Consider the following 20,803-nt stretch of genomic DNA (forward strand, 5'->3'; position numbering starts at 1 on the left):
AGCAGGTTCTTACTAGTTATCTATTTTTTTACATGTTAGTGTATATACGTCAATCCCAATCTCCCAATTCATCCCACCACCACTTCCCCACAACCCCGCTTTCCCCGCTTGGTGTCCGTACGTTTGTTCTGAGTCTCTAATTCTGCCTTGCAGGCTGGTTCATCTGTACCATTTTTCTAGATTCCACATATATGTGTTAATACACGATATTTGTTTTTCTCTTTCAGACTTACTTCACTCTGTATGACAGTCTCTAGGTCCATCCACGTCTCTACAAATGATCCAATTTCATTCCTTTTTATGGCTAATACTCCACTGTATATAAGTACCACATCTTCTTTATCCATTCGTCTTGTCGACGGGCATTTAGGTTGCTTCCATGACCTGGCTATTGTAAATGGTGCTGCAATGAACACTGGGGTGCATGTGTCTTTTTGAATTATGGTTTTCTCTGCGTATATGCCCAGTAGTGGGATTGCTGGGTCACATGGTAGTTCGATTTTTAGTTTTTTAAGAAACCTCCATACTGTTCTCCATAGTGGCTGTATCAATTTACATTCCCACCAACAGTGCAAGAGGGTTCCCTTTTCTCCACACCCGAGAGCATTTGCTGTTTGTAGATTGTCTGATGATGCCCACTCTAACCGGTGTGAGGTGATACCTAACTGTAGTTTTGATTTGCATTTCTCTAATAATTAGAGATGTTGAGCATCTTTTCATGTGCTTCGTGGCCGCCTGTATGTCTTCTTTGGAGAAATGTCTATTTAGGTCTTCTGCCCGTTTTTGTATTGGGTTTTTTTTTTTTTTAATACTGAGCTGCATGAGCTGTTTATATATTTTGGAGATTGATCCTTTGTCCGTTGATTGGTTTGCAAATATTTTCTCCCATTCTAAGGGTTGTCTTTTCGTCTTGTTTATAGTTTCCTTTGCTGTGCAAGAGCTTTTAAGTTTCATTAGGTCCCATTTGTTTATTTTTGTTTTTATTTCCATTACTCTAGGAGGTGGGTCTAAAGAGATCTTGCTGTGATTTATGGCAGAGAGTGTTCTTCCTATGGTCTTATATTTAATTCTTTAATCCATCTTTAGTTTATTTTTGTGTATGGTGTTAGGGAGTGTTCTAATTTCATTCTTTTACACGTAGCTGTCCAGTTTTCCCAGCACCACTTATTGAAGAGACTGTCTTTTCTCCATTGTATATCCTTGCCTCCTTTGTCAAAGATTAGTTGACCATAGGTGTGCTGGTTTATCTCTGGGCTTTCTATCCTGCTCCATTGATCTAGATTTCCGTTTTTTGTGCCAGTACCATACTGTCTCGATTACTGCAGCTTTGTAGTATAGTCTGAAGTCAGGGAATCTGATTCCTCCAGCTCAGTATTTTTCCCTCAAGATTGCTTTGGCTACTCAGGGTATTTTGTGTCTCCATACAAATTTGAAGATTTTTTTGTTCTAGTTCTATAAAAAATGCCATTGGTAATTTGATACAGATTGCACTGAATCTGTAGATTGCTTTGGGTAGTATAGACATTTTCCCAATGTTGATTCTTCCAATGCAAGAACATGGTATATCTCTCCATCTGTTTGTGTCACCTTTGATTTCTTTCATCAGTATCTTGTAGTTTTCTGCATACAGGTCTTTTACTTCCTTAGGTATGTTTATTCCTAGGTATTTAATTCTTTTTGTTGCAGTGGTGAATGGGATTGTTTCCTTAATTTCCCTTTCTGATCTTTTGTTCTTAGTGTATAGGAATGCAAGAGATTTCTGTGCATTAATTTTGTATCCTGGAACTTTACCAAATTCATTGATTAGCTCTAGTAGTTTTCTGGTGGCATCTTTAGGATTCTCTATGTACAGTATCATGTCATCTGCAAACAGTGACAGTTTTTCTTTCTTTTCAGTTTTTATTCCTTTTATTTCTTTTTCTTCTCTGATTGCCGTGACTATGTTGAATATAGTGGCGAGAGTGGACATCCTTGTCTTGTTCCTGATCTTAGAGGAAATGCTTTCAGTTTTTCACCATTGAGAATGATGGTTGCTGTGGGTTTGTCATATATGGCCTTTATTATGTTGAGGTAGGTTCCCTCTATGCCCACTTTCTGGAGAGTTTTCATCATAAATCGGTGTTGAATTTTGTCAAAAGATTTTTCTGCATCTATTGAGATGATCGTATGGTTTTTATCCTTCAATTTGTGACTACGGTGTTTCACACTGATTGATTTGCGTAAATTGAAGAATCCTTGCATCGCTGGGATAAATCCCACTTGATCATGGTGTATGATCCTTTTAATGTGTTGTTGGATTCTATCTGCTAGTATTTTGTTGAGGTTTCTTGCATCTGTATTCATCAGTGATATTGGTCTGTAATATTCTTTTTTTGAAGTATCTTTGTCTGGTTTTGTTATCACGGTGATGGTAGAATGAGTTTGGGAGTACTCCTTTGCAATTTTTTGGAAGAGTTTAAGAAGGATGGCTGTTAGCTCGTCTCTAAATGTTTGATAGAATTCACCTGTGAAGCCACCTGGGTCCTGGACTTTTGTTGGTTGTAAGATTTTTAATCCCAGTTTCAATTTCATTACCTGTGATTGGTCTGTTCATATTTTCTATTTCTTCCTGGTTCAGTCTTGGAAGTTTATACTTTTCTAAGAAATTGTCCATTTCTTCCAGGTTGTCCATTTTATTGGCATAGAGTTGCCTGTAGTAGTCTCTTAGGATGCTTTGTATTTCTGTGGTGTCCCTTGTGATTTCTCCTTTTTCACTTCTAATTTTATTGATTTGAGTCCTCTCCCTCTTTTTCTTCATGAGTCTGGCTAAAGGTTTATCAATTTTGTTTACCTTCTCAAAGAACCAGCCTTTAGTTTTATTGATCTTTGCTACTGTTTTCTTTGTTTCTATTTCACTTATTTCTGCTCTGATCTTCATGATTTCTTTCCTTCTACTAACTTTGGGTTTTGTTTGCTCTTCTTTCTCTAGTTCCTTTAGGTATAAGGTTAGATTGTTTATTTGAGATTTTTCTTCTTTCTTGAGGTACGACTGTATTGCTATAAACTTCCCTCTTAGAACTGCTTTTGGTGCATCCCATAGGCTTTGGATCATCATGTTTTCGTTGTCATTTGTCTCCAGGTAATTTTTGATTTCCTCTTTGATTTCTTCAGTGATGTCTTGGTTATTTAGTAATGCACTGTTTAGCCTCCATGTGTTTGTGTTTTTTACGTTTTTTTCCCTGTAACTGATTTCTAATCTCATAGTGTTGTGGTTGGAAAAGATGGTTGATAGGATTTCAATTTTCTTAAATTTACCAAGGCTTGATTTGTGACCCAAGATGCAATCTATCCTGGAGAATGTTCTGTGTGCCCTTGAGAAGAAAGTGTAATCTGTTGTTTTCGGATGGAATGTCCTGTAAATATCAATTAAATCTATCTGGTTTATTGGGTCATTTAAAGCTTGAGTTTTATTAATTTTCTGTCTGGATGATCTGTTCGTTGGTGTAAGTGTGCTGTTAGAGTCCCCACTATTACTGTGTTACTGTCGATTTCCTCTTTTACAGCTGTTAGCATTTGCTTTATGTACTGAGGTGCTCCTATGTTGGGTGCATATATATTTATAATTGTTATATCTTCTTCTTGGATTGATCCCTTGATCATTATGTAGGGTCCTTCCTTGTCTCTTGTAACATTCTTTATTTTAAAGTCTATTTTATCTGATATGAGTATAGCTACTCCAGCTTTCTTTTGGTTTCCATTTGCATGGAATATCTTTTTCCATCCCCTCACTTTCAGTCTGTATGTGTCCCTAGGTCTGAAATGGGTCTCTTGTAGACAGCATATATATGGGTCTTGTTTTTGTATCCATTCAGCAAGCCTGTGTCTTTTGGTTGGAGCATTTAATCCATTCACGTTTAAGGTAATTATTGATATGTATGTTCCTATGACCATTTTCTTAATTGTTTTGGGTTTGCTTTTGTAGGTCCTTTTCTTCTCTTGTGTTTCCCACTTAGAGAAGTTCCTGTAGCATTTATTGTAGAGCTGGTTTGGTGGTGCTGAATTCTCTTAGCTTTTGCTCATCTATAAAGCTTTTGATTTCTCTATCGAATCTGAATGAGATCCTTGCTGGACACAGTAATCTTGGTTGGGGGTTCTTCCCTTTTATCACTTTAAATATATCGTGTCACTGCCTTCTGTCTTGTAGAGTTTCTGCTGAGAAATCAGCTGTTAACCTTATGGGAGTTCCCTTGTATGTTATTTGTTGTTTTTCCCTTGTTGCTTTTAATAATTTTTCTTTGTCTTTAATTTTTGCCAATTTGATTATTATGTGTCTCTCCATGTTTCTCCTTGGGTTTATCCTACCTGGGACTCTCTGTGCTTCCTGGACTTGGGTGGCTATTTCCTTCCCATGTTAGGGAAGTTTTCAACTATAATCTCTTCAAATATTTTCTCGGGTCATTTCTCTCTGTCTTCTCCTTCTGGGACCCCTATAATGCGAATGCTGGTGCATTTAATGTTGTCCCAGAGGTCTCTTAGGCTGTCTTCATTTCTTTTCATTCTTTTCTCTTTATTCTGTGCCGTGACAGTGAATTCCACCATTCTGTCTTCCAGGTCACTTATCTGTTCTTCTGACTCAGTTATTCTGCTACTGATTCCTTCCAGTGTATTTTTAATTTCAGTTATTGTATTGTTCATCTCTGTTTGTTTGTTCTTTAATTCTTCTGGGTCTTTGTTAAACATTTCTTGCATCCTTTCGATCTTTGCCTCCATTCTTTTTCCGAGGTCCTGGATCATCTTCACTATCATTATTCTGAATTCTTTTTCTGGAAGGTTTCCTATCTCCACTTCATTTAGTTTTTTTTCTGGGGTTTCATCTTGTTCCTTCATCTGGTACCTAGCCTTCTGCCTTTACATTTTGTCTATCTTTCTGTGAATGTGGTTTTCATTCCACAGGTGCAGGACTCTAGTTCTTCTTGATTCTGCTGTCTGCCCTCTGGTGGATAAGGCTATCTGACATTTGTATATTTTAAAATATAAAACTTTAATTACATGAATTTTTTTGTATTTTCACCCAAGTTTAGATAGGCCTTTTGGGGGAAATAATTTTCTTCCCATGCCCCAGTGCTCCTTTAGCCTATAAAGTAGAAAACTTTCAGGAGGGAAAGACTTGGGATAATATTTCCAGCGTCTTTCTTCCCACAAAAAAGAAATGATTTATCAGAGATCTGCATGCTAGATGCAATGGTGCATCTCCTCCCACTCTAGCTTTCTACATGTGCCACATCCCTATTTGTCAGGGCCAGGGCTCCCTTTTGAAGACAGCTGTAAAGGTCTCCCTCTTTTTGTGTCTCCATTACTGGCAGCTATCATGGGTACGTTGTGCCTGTTCTCTTGGGCAGGTGGGTACCGAGGTCTTGACTTGGGCAAAAAGTAGATGGAAGTCTGACTGTGGCTGCACATATACTGCATTAGCCTGTGTAAGCCTTATGAAAGTTAAGAAAAAAAGGCAGATAAAACTGAAATTTTAGTTCTCACCTATATGAGAAGCAAGCCTTATATTTTGGAAAGACTTGCTTTAAGGGCTAAAACTCTAGAAAATTTTTAATGACCATAGAATAAATTTCAAAACATACTATTTTTCATAGGGAAGCATTATATTTCCATTTCTATCAATTTCTACAACAAGTAACTTCTGCATTCTATAAGCCATGCAATTTCAAAGTCGTAATCTTTAAAGTCAAACAGACTTGAGGTCAAATCCTGACTCTGGACAAGTTATTGCTATGTGCTCTTGAGCTAACAAGTTACCGACCATTCCTGAATCAGTGAGATGTATAAACTGGTGATCAAATGATATCTCTTCCGTGGTTATTATAAAATTTAAATTAAATAACACATTTAAATGCCCACCACCTGCCTAACAAGCAGTAGGTGTTAGACCATCACAGTGACGACCTTACATGCCAAAACGGTGGGTAATTTGGGAAATCACTTTTCTCTTTACAGCGGTACGATAAAGACCTCTTTATATCTGGCCTAAATGACAGTCTATAAGCCGTAATAATCCCCGTAATGATAATATGAGCTACTTGATGGTTTTCCTTAGCTAGAATGTTATATGACACAGTATGTTTATTAAATATTTTTTAAATTAATTTTTATTTTTGTATCTTAAGATACAGAGATTTAACTTTTTTAAAAGAAAAAACAAAAACAAAAGCTGGTGGGTTTTTAAGACACAGAAGTTTCTTAACATTATTGAGGACACCATGACTCCCTATGATTAGAGCATAGTGACCAAGATCATGGACTTTGTCACCAAACTGCCAGAGGTCAAATTCTACCCCAGCTGCTTACTAGCTGTGTGATTCTGGGCCAGTTACTTAAGTTCTCTGCGCCTCAGTTCCCTTATCTATAAATACGAGTCTCTAATTCATAGGGTTGCTGTGAGGACTAAATGAGTTAAAAATATGAAAAGTGTTTGGAATAGTAATTGATATAGTTAAGATCAAATAAATGTTTGTTTTTATTATTACTGCTGTGATCAATTCATTTCAGAAAATAAATAAAATGTAAACCATTAACTCTAAGTATTGATATTAGAAGACCTGGATATTAGACTTTATCTCCCAGTAAGCTGAATTCTTAGACAAATCACAAAATGTCTCTGAACTGAAGTTATTATAATTGTAAGATACAAGAGAAAATACTGACCTCAAAGTGTAATTGCAGAAATAGACAGATAATGTCAAAGACATGGTAAACTATAACGTGCTCTACAGATGTTATTTAAATTACTATCACTAACAGCTTTTTTCCCCTTTTTCTAACTGGTCAATAAAACTTCTTTCAAGATCCAGTTTAACTGTCCACCGCTGGGCAAAGCCTTCTCCTGGACCCTTGGCACTTGGTAGCTCTTCTTCCTCCAGCAGGGCTTTCGTCTCACTCCAGAGTTAACACCCACCACACAGTACAACAAGGGCTCATGTGGTGGGTCTCTCCCATCAAGGAGAGAAATTATGAGTTATTTATCTCTATAACTGCCAATTATGGAATGAAATACTTAATGAATGAGTGCTATGTTCAAGAAAAATAAGGTTGATCTGAGTGGAAATTCTGCTTAAAATTAATGTGCAAAGTTTACCCTTACAATTATCAGGACAATACCTGTAATGCAGCCTCTTCAAGAATTTCAAGGTCTTCCTCTAATTCATTACCTGTTGTGTAAATGAAAAGGTTTACTAAAATATATTCATCCTTAGTTTATCTTTCTAGTCTTTTGCACTCATGACATTTTTCCCACAAATTTGATATTCCAAATTGAAGAGAACTATTATCGTTCTGGATAAATCTCAGTGGTTTAAATTTTCAAATGCTAGTTTCAGTGTGAATATAAGCTGTAATTCTCAAGACAATACTCAAAAAGCAACCATCAAGTGATTTTCAAAAGACATATACTATATTTATGTACACAAATGTGTATTTTTGACTTTAGTGTACTTACTTTTTGACCAAAAAAAAAAGAAAAATGAGGGAACTGATTTTTCAGAATCCGAGCCTTTCTAGTTTGGTTATATTGTAGAAGAGCTTTACCTTTAGTAAACAACAGTTACTTAGAGGAAAATGTAAGATAGTGACTGTATTCTCTAGCCATTTTCTCCTTTACTGCTTGATGTAGAATATATTTTATTTATTGAATTTTCTTTGATAGTTTAATTAATTCATAAAATATTACTACTAAAGTAATACATATTCAAAGGGAAATATTCAAAGTATGCAGAAGTGCAGAATGAAAAATTCTGCTACCACCCCCTTCCAACAGTTTCTTACGTATTATTCTAGAAATTTTGTGTGCAAATAATGTGTATGTACATATGTGTCAACGTACACACATGTGGGTACATACACATATATTTATATACTTACAATATAATGTTCACAAAAACGGGACCCTCTTCCGCAGCTTGCTTTTCTTAATTAATATAACTTGGACATCTTCCTTGGCCAGGACATAGAGGTCTACTTTTTTGTTGCTGTTTTTTAACAGGCTGCATACATTCCTACTGTATGGACTTACTTACCATTGCTTATTGAACCAGTTCCCAACTGACAGACATTTTGGTTGCTTCTAGGTTTTATAATCACAAATAGTGCTATATTAATCTACCTTACAACATACCTTTTTTGAGCATTTGTGCAAGTATGCATAAAAAATTGCTACATCAAAAGCTACATGCATGTAAAATTTGAATAGCTGTTGACACATCTCCTTCAAAGAGGCTGTGCCATTTTCCCTCCTATGAATAGAACACAGATGTCTCATTGTCTCATCTCCTCATCATGTGTCAACATGAAGCAGGAACAAGGGAACAGAGAAGGGTGGAAGGCAGCAGGAAGAGGAAAGGGATTAGACAAGGAAGAAAGGAGTAAAGAAAGAGAAGGGAGGAAAGAAAGAATAAAGTGGGAAGGGTAGCCCCAGAGGGAAGAGATACAGATGGACTTTTTTGGAGGTGAGAATTGGGGAAATACAATAATAATGCCTTTTATTCCCAACTACTGTAAAAATAAAATGTTTGACCATGGATAAACATCATGGAATTAGTAAATATTTTAAGCCTTATTTTCATCTTTACAATTCTGATAATAAATCAACTTGTGTGTCACACAATCCTGTACCCTAGAAATAGGTACTCTTTGGCCACTGCCTCATTTCTCTGTCGTGCATCACATGAAAACTCTTCTGAAGAGCCATCTACGCTCAACCTGACTCCCCCTCCTGACTTTCCATTCTCTCACCCCACTCTGAAAGTCCTTATATTTCTCTCATTTTACTGATATATATATATATATTTCTTCTTGAGTATATAAATAGCCAACAAGTTTAACCCAATGACAAATTTTAATTGATTTCTCAGTTTCATTAAAAAATCCCACCAATATCCACTCTCCTGAGGTTTTACATCTACCTCATTGGCTGCTGCTTCAGTCTTTTCTGCAGCCTCTTCCTCCTGTTCCATCTGTCTTTGAAATTTTGACAAGACCCAGCTTTGACCCTTGGCTATTTTCTCTTTCTCATTTGCATTCTCTTCCTAGCTCATCTTTCATATGGTTCTTTCATACGGTCTTTAAATGCCAACTACGTTCAAATGACATTTCTATTGACCTGTCCCCTGAGCTCCAGACAATAAGCATCCAATCGCCTATTTGATATGTCCACTAGGACTTCTGAGAGATATCTCAAGCTTTTGGTTCAATACTCTATTTCCAGTGCTTAACCCAGGGCCTGGCACATAGCATGTATGCACATAAGAAAGTGCTTGTATGCATATATGTGTGTGAATAAAAAAACCAGAGAGATACTCTTCAGTCTCCATTTAAAAAACCCAAACAACCAGTATATTAAGCAGTTGCTCATGAATATATGTGACTACTGAATTCATTTTGCTAATCTATTTTCAGAATGTTCTGCGATGAACATATTCTATTCTTAAAAAATTTTTTAAATCATAAACAAACACCTAGTACTTGACCACACTTACCAATAGGAAGTGCTAGATCCTTTTTCATCAAAGCTGCTGCACAAACCCCGCCAAGATTGGCTAGTTCTTTTTCCAACTGGATGACTCCCTGGAGAATTGCAAAAACAAAATCAGATGCTTTAAAAAATGTTTGGAAGATGAAAGTTTTAAAAGATGATGTGGATTATCAAAAAAAGTGTGACTTGCATTCAAGTGTAATGTTTGAAACTAAAAGGAAGCATATGTTAGGAGCTAATGGTTAATTAAGAGTGTAAGAGATTTAATATTATGTCTCATGCTGGTTGTAAGTTTCAGACCGACAGGTTCATTGTCCAAAGAATTTTTCATTCATTACTTTGAAGGAACATGATCAGTCTTTCACCTTGACTTTTTTTTTATTGTACGATTTGAAACATTTAGAAGAGATACTAAGTTAGTCCCATGGTGAAATTAGGTTCTATAATTTACTTAGAAAGGTATAGCTACCAGAGCTGGTTTGGAACAGGCACAACTATACTAAGTCTTTAAAGGCTGGGTCATGTTGCACAGACTCCATTCTCTTCACATATTTAAAGTAGCAAAACCAGACCACCGCGCAAAATTAAACTACAGAATATTTTAAATTATACACTTTAGCTTAAAATAAATTTCAGACTTCTTGACTACAGAGAGCAAACACAATTTAAGGCAACAGCAGCCCTTAGAAACACAATCTTCCTTAACAGAATGAGAAGAAAATTCATTCTCACCTCATCAGGTCCAGGGCTAAACTCATATCCAATTGCAAAACATTTGAAACCATAGAAAGAAGCTTTGTCATCTTTCACATAATCTGATGCAGTCTCCAGTGAAAAAAGGGCCTCATTTCCTAAGAAAAAAGCTAACATTGAGTTCAAAATCTGAAACAACTTTATCAAAATTTCCTTACTTTTATCTATCTCAAGATAGGTAGCAATACAAATCAGGTACTAAAAAAACCGAGTCTTTTTTGGGGCCCTTATATCTACTTGAACAAAGCTGTGCTTAAAAATGACAGTAGAAACAATAAAACCATGCCAGTTGTTATTTTTCTTTATGATCTAATTCTCCTTAATCACATGTCCTAAGTTAAGTTACACGAGGGATCACTGTCAATTATCCATCAATTACTAAGGTGACCTAGGTTAGCCTCTTCTGTTTCAGAGTGAGCAATCCTCTCTAGGCTAAAATCTGGCTTTGTCTGATTTCTTCACAAACAAACAAGGCAGGTCAGACTAGAAGAAAGAAGTTTCTAAATTCAAATTGGCTACTAGTTTGAGAGATCACAAGAGTAGTTATTGTTAATTGGTTAAAAAAAACAACAGACTGTAATAGCAAAAGTGCCTCCACCCACCCGGCCACATACACCCTCAAGCTCGAAAACAATAACTTCACATAACTCAGTAGGTTCGGTGGTTCACCAGTTCTCTTGAAAGGAAGAAGTCCTTGGTAACTTCTCAAAATTTAGCACTTACTGGGAAAATAAAAACCTAATCCACTTTTTTCTATAGTTTGGCCCCAACTACACAGACAGCTACTCCTCAGTATTAACTCTCTGCTTTTGTCAAGCTAATCTCTTCTCACAAGATCCTCAAAACATTCTCTTTCCTAAAACTTGGTCATGTTGTGCCCCATGCCCAGAGAGTCTTCTTTACTACCCAACTGCAATCCAGACACAGAGTAGGTCTTGAAGAAATTCTTCTAAAAATTAAATAAACATTTTCAATGATGTATCCTTACTAAACATAATTATCATAAATGCATATATTTTACCATATAAAACAAAAAAGAAAAAAATAACTTACCTGGCAACACTAAAACCATGGTAGGCCACCCAGAGGATCCTGAAAATTTCTTTAATTCTATCCAGGAATTAAGATTTTCATGGACAGATGTCAATTTTGGTCCATATCCTGAATTCTGAACAGTTCTGACAGGAATCAACAGGCGGAGGACATCTTCTGACTGTGCAGTACCACACTGAGGGTCAAACTCGATTGTCATCCACCGTACACACTCCGGGAATGTCACCTGAGGTCAACAGGCAAGAAGTCACTCGCATAAGATGAATCAGATTTTAGCGTTTTGTCTAGTTTAGAAACAGGACATCATACTGTAAAGATGATGCCTTCAACATACTGTAAAATAAACTTTAAGTAAGGAATTAAGTGATCAGAAATCAAGGTATTAATGGTCAGTATCAATTGTCTTGACTCCTCACTTGAAATATCTATTGCTTTCTAGCTAATATTTGCATTAATGTTTTTAAGTACACACTCATATCATTAGAAAAACAATTACAAAGCTGCTTAATTTCCATAAACATTCAGCTATCTGACTTTCCTATGGAAGAGTTTATATAATAAATTTTCCATTTCAGTCAGTACGCATTTAAGGAATATAAGTCGGTAACTGACAATATAATTTGATAGGTAAAATATAAAGATACATTGATGGAAATTAATAAATCATTAACATGTAAGGTTTTAGTCACTTTTAGGTTATCTACCATTCATAGTATCCACTACAAATGTTTCTTTTCATTAACAAAAAAACTTTGTAACTTCATATATTATGAGAATAAATATAAACACACACACACTTATACACTTGATAAAAGCCTAGATTTTTATATTTTCCTAACCTGAAATTTTACTGTATATATGAGATTATGATGGCACATAATTATATATACTTTTAAGGCCACTTTTAAGCTTCTGTCACCATTATGGTAGAAGGAATGCTGTAATGGTAGTCAAATTACAGTTAAGTAGGACCATGTCAAGTAGTAAACTATGAACTGGTTGCAGGACATGATATAAACCTTAAGAAATTTCCCAAATATTATATTAATCTAAAAAAAAATTACCTCGGACGATGGCAAAATAGGATTTTTTACAATCTCTATTTAAATAAAAAGCTCAACTTTGTTCATAATAACATAAATGTAAATTAAAACTAAACTGAGACACCATTTTCCCACCATTCCTTCCATTATATTGGCAAAAGGCCCAAAATTTAACCACATACTCTTTTGGAGAGGCTTTGAGAAAACAAGCACTCTCATACATTGTTGGTGGGACACAAAAAGACGTAACTTCTATGGAAGGGAATTGTCAACATCTAGCAAAGCTACATATGCATTCACCCTCTGAATCAGCAATCCCAGATCTATCTAGCACAAGGCTCCTCATTCTGTATTTGTTTAACCCAGCCATCCCACTTCTAGGAGTTTAGTTTGAAGATATGCTTCTAACAATATGGAAACAAAAAAACAAACAAAAACCCCCAAACACAGGCACAAAGTTATTCATTGCAAAAAAAATGAAAACACCCCAGATGCTCACACACATAAGATTGGCTGAATAAACTATGATAGGTCTTTACAGTGGAGAACTATGAGTCTGTAAAAAAGGAATGAGCATGGTCTCTTTAAATGGATATGGAGAGATTTCTATACACAGTGTTAAATTTAAAAAGCAAAGTACAAAGTAGTATACATAGTGTGCTACCTTTTTAAAATAAAGACGGAAAATAATACTACAACTAAATCAATCTACCTATCGTTCTGATTTTTTCCAAAAAAGAACGCAGGAAGGATACACCAGGATACTTACTGGAGTAAGTGAGAAGCAGAGAAGGAAAAGGACTTATAATTCTGAGTATGTTATTTTGTATAATTTTATTTCTGGAGCCATATTAATATTTCACATATTTTAAAAGTAAAATTAAATCAACTAGGATAGGAAAAAGACTCATAAAAATTAAGTACAAATAAACAAATAAGCCTAACTTTATATTAAACTGATCATATACCCACTTACACATATACATAAAATGAACTACCCCAAGCAACTTCTGAATAAAGTACTTTGATTATCCTAATGTCAGTGGGATTAACAAAAGACAAAATTTTTGCCAAGAAACTGTTAATTTTATATAGTATTCAATATTTTTATTATTCACAGTGGCATACGTAAATGAAAAGGGTATAAAGAAAAGAGCTCAATGGTGTTGACTGGAACTAAGAAGAAGTGCTCAAAATCTGATGAAAACACAGAAAAAGGACACAGAATCCAGCTTGGACAGATTTTCCCTGGCCAAATCAATTAAAATTTGAGCATCAAACTGAATGACAGCAAAGGATTATAACACTGAGCAAAAAAGAGAATCTTTGAGTCCATATTGATATAAACACATAAAATAAATAAATAAATAGATTTTTAAAGGGGACGGGATGGGAAAATTCTCCTTTACAACAGAACACCAGCTGGGAGGAATAATAGAATTAGATAGCCACCGTCTTTATAGTAATGAATGATTTGGGTAAGAATAACCAATGGATACTAAAATTTGTTGAAAGACAGTATTTTTTACACAGTCTCTAACCCATAGATATCTACCCATAGACATTTTCAAAGGGAAAAAAAGATGCTTTTTTGGTGGAGCTATCACCTTAATCAAGTGACTAAGTACTTCCTGATGGGATGCACTGAGGAGAACAGGACATCGCTTACGTGGTGTTGCCACCCAAAATGCACAACGTGAATCTAATCATTAAAAAACAATCAATTACATCCAAATAAAAAGGATACTTTTACAAAACCACTGATTGTGTTCTTCAAAAATGCCAATGTCATAAAAGACGAAGGAAGGCTGAGGAACTACTGCAGATTAAAAGGGATCAAAGAGGCCTGACAACTAAATGCAATGTTTGAACCCGACAGGATCCCGGTCTGGGTTTAAAAAGATTCTATGAACACCATTGTTGGGAAAAAAGGCAAAACGTTGAGCTTATAACATGATATACTACTACTCTTTATCGTGGTAATAACCCCGTTTCAATGTTAAATTTCCTAAATTCGATTGGTACATTAGGGTTATACAGGAAACTTCACTGTTCTTAGGAACAAGGTGAGGGGTCATGATGTTTGCAACCTGCTCTTAAATGGTCTGACAATAATAAATATAGATAAATAAAACAATCATGGCAAAATGTTAACTAACGAAGCCAAGTCAAGGGCATAGGGGGGTGTTCACTACACAAATCTTATTACTTTTTTATACAGGTTTGAAATTCTTTGAAATAAAAAGTTGAAAAACATGAGGAATGAATACACATACACATCTGCATCTGTATTTGTGTGTCTATGCTTACATTAAAAGAAATAATGGAAGGCTAAACTACAAAATTATAATAATATGAAATGTTACCTGAGAAGAAGACAGGACAGGGAAGAAGGGAACAGAATGAGGGGACAGAGATAATAAAAGCTAGATTTCTTTGAATACACTTTGTTTTACAGATTTGACTTAAAACTATGTAATTGAACTATTATCAAACAAAACTTAAAAAGCAATTCCTAAAAATCTAGAATAAAATAAAATAAAATGATGCCAAATATACGTCCAATTAGCGGCATAATCACAGAGAGAGGGATTATTCCAATTTACTTTAAAACACAGTAGTTGACCATACCCACTTACTTTGAAAACATGGTCATTTCTCTGTACTTCCTAGTTGGGAATATGCCCAAAAGACGAAACACACACACACACACACACACACACACACACACACACACACACACACAAAGAGTGAATGAATAATTAAGTGATTTTCTAATTCTAGTATTCCCGGTGCCATAGAGAACAGGAACTTTCGGTTACGAGAAAGGAGATTCAGGTGTAACATCCTGTGGTCCTTATTTTGAATGAGTATCATCAGTACAAACTCATGAGGTATTTTATCTTTAAAAAAATACGCATACACATAAATGTGTCTGTTCATAAATACACCCACATACATAAATATATATACAAATAATATATGCCTGTGTATATAAATACATGTGTGTTTATGTGTGAGTGTATGTACTAGTTCTACACACTATAAATATCTAGAAACAATGACAACCCAGGAGAAATGAGCATTCCCAGTGCCATATTTTGGCTCTTAAAGACTCATTACCATTTAAAGGAGTCACGGCACTTTGAAAAAACGGTGGGTTTCAGATTTGAGGCAGGAAATGGGTAAGCTCTTATAACGTCTTATACCAGACCCTGTAACATCTTATAACATCTTACACCAGAGAGTGAGAATGTTATGAATGACTACAAGGGCTGTGTCTAAAGGACTCAGGAGTCAAGCTGAAGAGGATCCTATCAGAAAAACACACGATCCAGTTTCTTAAATAAAATTCAAGGAAACAAAAAAGAGAGAGATGGAGGAGGATCAACAGATTAAAAGAGACTTAAGAGACATAACCAATCCCAATGCATGAATCTTATTTGGATTCTAATTCAAAGAGTTTAAAATGTGCATAATTGATAACCTAAAGGAATTATTCATTTTTTTAAGTGTGATAATAACATGGTTATTTTTTACAGGTCCTTACATTTTGAGATACATAGTGAAAAATCCGTGAATGTGGAAGGGACAAAGAGGGTGGGGAATAAATGAGAGGTTTGACCAAGAGTTGATAACAGCTGAATCTGGGATGATGGAGAAAAGGGGTCAACTATACTAGGCTGACCTTTCATATGTTTACCATATTCTACAATAAAAAGCTGAATATTTTACAAGCACATAAAACTTAAACTTATAATTAATTTAAGTGGACACATTTTCTTTCTCTCCCTTAATTTAAGTGATACAATTTAGAAAGCAAGGAATAGGATTTTGGAGACTCTATAATAACAACATTATACTTATAAATATTTTATAGGTACATTTTAACATTATGTACAGTATTTTAAATCCTACACTGGGTATGTAAATTTTCAGAGCTCAGGCTGTGGTACAAATAATATCAGTTCAAAAAAAGTGATTTTTAAATTTTAATGCTGATATCCACTATTACAATACATTATTTGCAGTTGAGCATTACATATGGCCCTGTACTTACAAAAAGATATGAGAACAACTTTCCTAAACCCTATAAAACTATACTCTTTAACAGTAAAAACTGTCTTAAACCCTGGTGTGTATTTGACAGTGTCTAACCACCTGCTGATTCTCTTTATTTACATATAGACGTTATACTTGAACAGAGACCAAGTATCCTTTAAGGTATCAGTATAGAACATCAAATCAAGCTTTAAGTTTAAACTGCCCCTAGGCATTGGTGCCCACCTTGTAGTGCATCACACATGCAGGCTTATAGGGGTGCTCGCTCTCTATGACAGCATAGTGATTAGAGGTTGTACAGGCAGAGAGGCCTTGTTCAGGCTGGTTTCCTGTGGTGCTATCTGTTGACTGATTAGGGTTGAATGCAGGGGGTGCATACTTCTGATTCAGAATGGCAACTGAAGGAAGCAACTGTTGGACAAGGCCAAAGACTTCTACAGCCACCTAGTATAAAAAAAAAATGATTAAATGAGATAAGTGTGAAAGTTGCTTTAAAATGATTAACTACTATAATTGTTGGTTATACTTATTATTCAGAATTTCTATTTAGAGTTTCTTCTAGCTAAGTTTTCGTTCAAAGAGAAATTTGTTCTATGGAAAAAGAAAAAAGACTTATCTTAAATTTATCTTAGGTGTTACATATAGCCTAGTCCATAGTTTTAAACCCTTCTGCCTTTTTGGGACCTGCAGTAAACTAGGTTTTACTCAAATTTAATTATGCCAAAGAATCAGTAGTTTATAATTTCTTCCATGTCTTGAATATTTCACAATTTTACAACACTCCTATCCTTTAACATTGTTATTTTTACTCAAAATGGAGATTTGGCATCGACATTATAACTTTTAAAGATCTCAGTGAACTTGAGCTTTCCTTACGTATCATATTCTAAAATGTATTTCCTATTCCCAAGTTCTTCAAATGTAAAGCCAATAAGTAAGCATGGTAATCCAGTAAACAATACTAAGATCAGAGAATTAGTTATTTAACTAATAACGTCTACCATTTACATGTCTACCTGCTTGTTACCTGTAACCCAGATGCCTCAAATATTAAAGTATTTTTAAAGGAAAGATACAAAGTCTAAATAAAATTATATTTACAAAAAAGATTCAAAGTTAGAGAATTAAATCACACACCTTGGGAATAGCAGCAGCTACTGGTCCTATGTAGGCTATAATAAGGGGAAGCAGCATGGAAAACAGACTGGAAGAGCTAAGCAGTTCTGGAATGTCATCAGCTAAAAAAGGCATTAAAACTATAGTTAGAAGGTAATTTCATTGTAATGTATATATGCTGTACTAAGCCTGTATTCTAGTCTCTGGAGTAAAATTATAGTTGACATTGATTGAGTGCTTATAAAGGACCTGGCACTATTCTAAAGGCTTTACATACATTATCTCAATTAATCCTTACAATAAGGTACTTTTATTATCGCCCCTTTTTAGAAGTGGAAACCAAGGCACACAGTGTTTAAGTATATTATCCAAAATCATACACCTGTAAAATGACAGAGCCAGAATTAGAACTTAGGGTAACAGTCATGATTTTAAACCACTAATCTTGGTGCAACACATAGGTATATTTCTGTCATTAGGCAAACTATGTAATCTTTGTGTGCAGGTTACTCATCTGTAAAAGAGGATAACAATACTTCCCTCACTGGATGTTGTGATGATTCAGTGAGTTAATACATGTAAAATGCTTAGAACAATGCCTGCACATATTAAGTACTCCAAAAATGTTTGCTGTTATTAGCTATATTGCCTTCTATTTTTTCCAAGGAAAAAGCACTTTGCTGGTGGACATTTTAATTATTTCTCCATGAACATGGTGCTGGGAAGATAAGTTGAATCTACATTATGAAGACCTTTATACTGAAGGCCAATTATTTCCAAATACTTGTTTCTAGATCTGCTGTTGCATCAGAGTAGGCTGGGCAATAGTTTCTTAGTTCAGCCTAAACCCCTAGTTTGGATGGACCAAATATTCTTTATTTTCAGCAAGTTTCTCAGGTGATTCTGATGTGCAACTACATTTAGGAACAAATGTTATAGCTAACAGTAATGTTTTTGTAAATGTAACTCTGCTGCCAGTGTGGAAGATGCCTAGATAACTAGATGGGGAGTGGGGGAAAAGTGGCAGGGAGATTATTAGGATGTTATCAACCCATGAAAAAGAGGACATGTGCTTGAACCATGGCAGCTTGAACTATGGGAGAACAGATAGAGAGGAGAATACAAACTGGAGAGCTTCCAGTGGAAGAATTTACAGAACTCAAATGAGACAAGTGAATCTGGGGAGATGTTTGGGATTACCCAGACCTTTGGATGAATGGTGATACTATTACTAGAAACAGAACACACAGAAGGAAAAACAGGTCTAAAGGAGAAAACAAAATGCTTTTTTAGACTGCTAAAAGAAGCAAAGACTCAGTTTAATCAAGAGTTTTTCTCTTAATGGGCTAACTAAGAAAACTACAGTATAAAATAATTACTTCTGAACATTCTAAAAAATTCTGCATTAGTGTATGGAGAGTATGGCTGATCCCAAATTAATGTACGTATATGTGTAGATCTATAATGAATAAAACCCTCTGGGATTCTACAAGATGGTTCTTCTTCAGTAGCTCTGTGCATAAGTTGGGGAATAAAGAATCTAAAATATCACTATTAAGGAAGTAAAAGAAAAGTCTTACCATCCACGGCAAGAGCTCTGTGCAAGAGGTCTTTTGCAGCTCGAACAACAGTGCTTACCACAGAGAGAGCTCTGCTACAGTTTTTATCTTCTTCATTGGCTTTACTCAGAAGTTGAGATTGTAAATCTCCATCGAATTCACTCCTATAACATGAGTAACACATGAGATCGTTTTACATTGTGGGTAAAACACGATCTAACTCTAGGAATCATATCTGGATCACAGCTCATTTAAGTTAAAAAAAGTTAAAGTTTAAAAAAGTAAGTATAGAGCTAAATAGTTTTAAGGAGTAATAGGGCTTCAAAGAAAAATAAAGCCAGATAAGGGCACAAAGTTATTTTAAATAAGATCATGATGGAACTGCTATTTAAACAAAGGCCTGAATTGTGTTAAAAAAGATCTGAGCTGAGAGAAAAGAACAGTAAGATAAAAAAAAAAGAACAGTAAGATAAAGGTTCAGACAGGAACAAGATGGGTGAGTTCAAGGAATAGAATGAAGACACAGAACGTCCTCACTCTATTCCTTGAACTCACCCATTTTGTGAGTTCCTTGAACTGGAATGAAAGGAGAAAGAGTGTGTGTGACTAGAATGAAAGGAGAAAGAGTGAAGGGTGACAGGTGGGCAAGGTAAATAGGAGTCAGATCACATGAGGTTTAAACACCACAGTAAAGACTACCTTTTATCCTGGAATGGGAAGGGGAAGCTATGAGGGGAAGGTGAGCAAGGGCAGAACTTGATACGATTTACATTTCTCCAAGGTCACTCTGGCTGTGCAGTGGAGGACAGACTGTAGGAGAGCAGCAGTGAAAGGAGGGAGACTTGTTTGGAAGCTATTTCCTCTAAGATCCAGCTATCCAGGTAGTTACCCAGGTCGGCGTGATGGTTTGGTCTAGACTGTTAATTATGGGAGTGGTAGAAAAGGTCAGATGTAGGACATTTTAAAAGTACGGCTGCCAAGACTTACTGACGTAAAGTGTGAGGGAAAGAGGGATGTCGAGAATGCCCCCAAGGTGTTTGCTGTACCTGTGGATGGGGAGGAGCACTGTGGACGAGTACCACTAAGACGTCTATTAGCCAACCGTAAAGAGGATTTGTGTGTGGTACAGTGGTTAAAGGTAGGTTATCTGGAGTCCAATTTCCTGCCTACAGACCCCAGGACCATAATTTACTATGAGTGAGACTTCAGGCAGGTTGTTGAGCCACTCATCTGTAAAGGAGGGATAGGAAACTGCCCACCTCACAGGAGTTCCTGTGAGGACTGACTGAGCTAAGACAAGGAATGCCCTCAGAGCACCGCGTGGCATAAAGGAAGTGCTCAGTACACAGGAACTCTCATCATCATCTCCATTACTGTCACTCAGATGAAGATATCAGAGGGACCTGGATATTCATTCCAGGGCTCAGAGGAGATGGAAGCTAGAGATATAAACTTGGGAGCCATCAGAATAGCATGGTTTTTATAGTCAAGTGATTTTAATCTTTAAAAACTTAATTAATTAAAATTTAAAGCTGAAGATATTTAAACCTTGGTGGAAAATATCAAAATATCAAAAACACTGTATTTTGTGTAAGATATAAAGTCTGGACAGCAGATGCTTTTAAGGGGCTCTCCAGCTTTTCGAAAGATATAACTCATCTTTTGTGCCTGATATGGTTTCCAATCTACATTTTGAGAAAGCG

At 35.7% G+C, this 20,803-nt stretch overlaps 1 protein-coding gene across 16 annotated transcripts in view; it reads right to left on the bottom strand.

Annotated features, from left to right (window-relative positions):
• Positions 1-20,803, bottom strand: part of MYCBP2 (MYC binding protein 2) — a 269,957-nt gene that overhangs the window by 100,700 nt on the left and 148,454 nt on the right. For 11 of the 16 annotated variants that reach the window (XM_082365884.1, XM_082365890.1, XM_082365877.1 and 8 more), the window contains 7 exons: positions 19,122-19,264; positions 17,563-17,663; positions 16,651-16,869; positions 11,321-11,546; positions 10,247-10,377; positions 9,519-9,606; positions 7,147-7,196 (listed from right to left, as the gene is read on the bottom strand). In XM_082365884.1, coding sequence (XP_082222010.1) covers positions 7,147-7,196; positions 9,519-9,606; positions 10,247-10,377; positions 11,321-11,546; positions 16,651-16,869; positions 17,563-17,663; positions 19,122-19,264 — 958 coding nt within the window. The remainder of the gene's footprint in view (positions 1-7,146; positions 7,197-9,518; positions 9,607-10,246; positions 10,378-11,320; positions 11,547-16,650; positions 16,870-17,562; positions 17,664-19,121; positions 19,265-20,803) is intronic. The other 5 variants (XM_082365882.1, XM_082365885.1, XM_082365889.1 and 2 more) reach the window with 1 other exon arrangement.

This window comes from Balaenoptera borealis (assembly GCF_965194805.1).
Source record: "Balaenoptera borealis genome assembly, chromosome: 18".
NCBI lineage: Eukaryota > Metazoa > Chordata > Mammalia > Artiodactyla > Balaenopteridae > Balaenoptera > Balaenoptera borealis.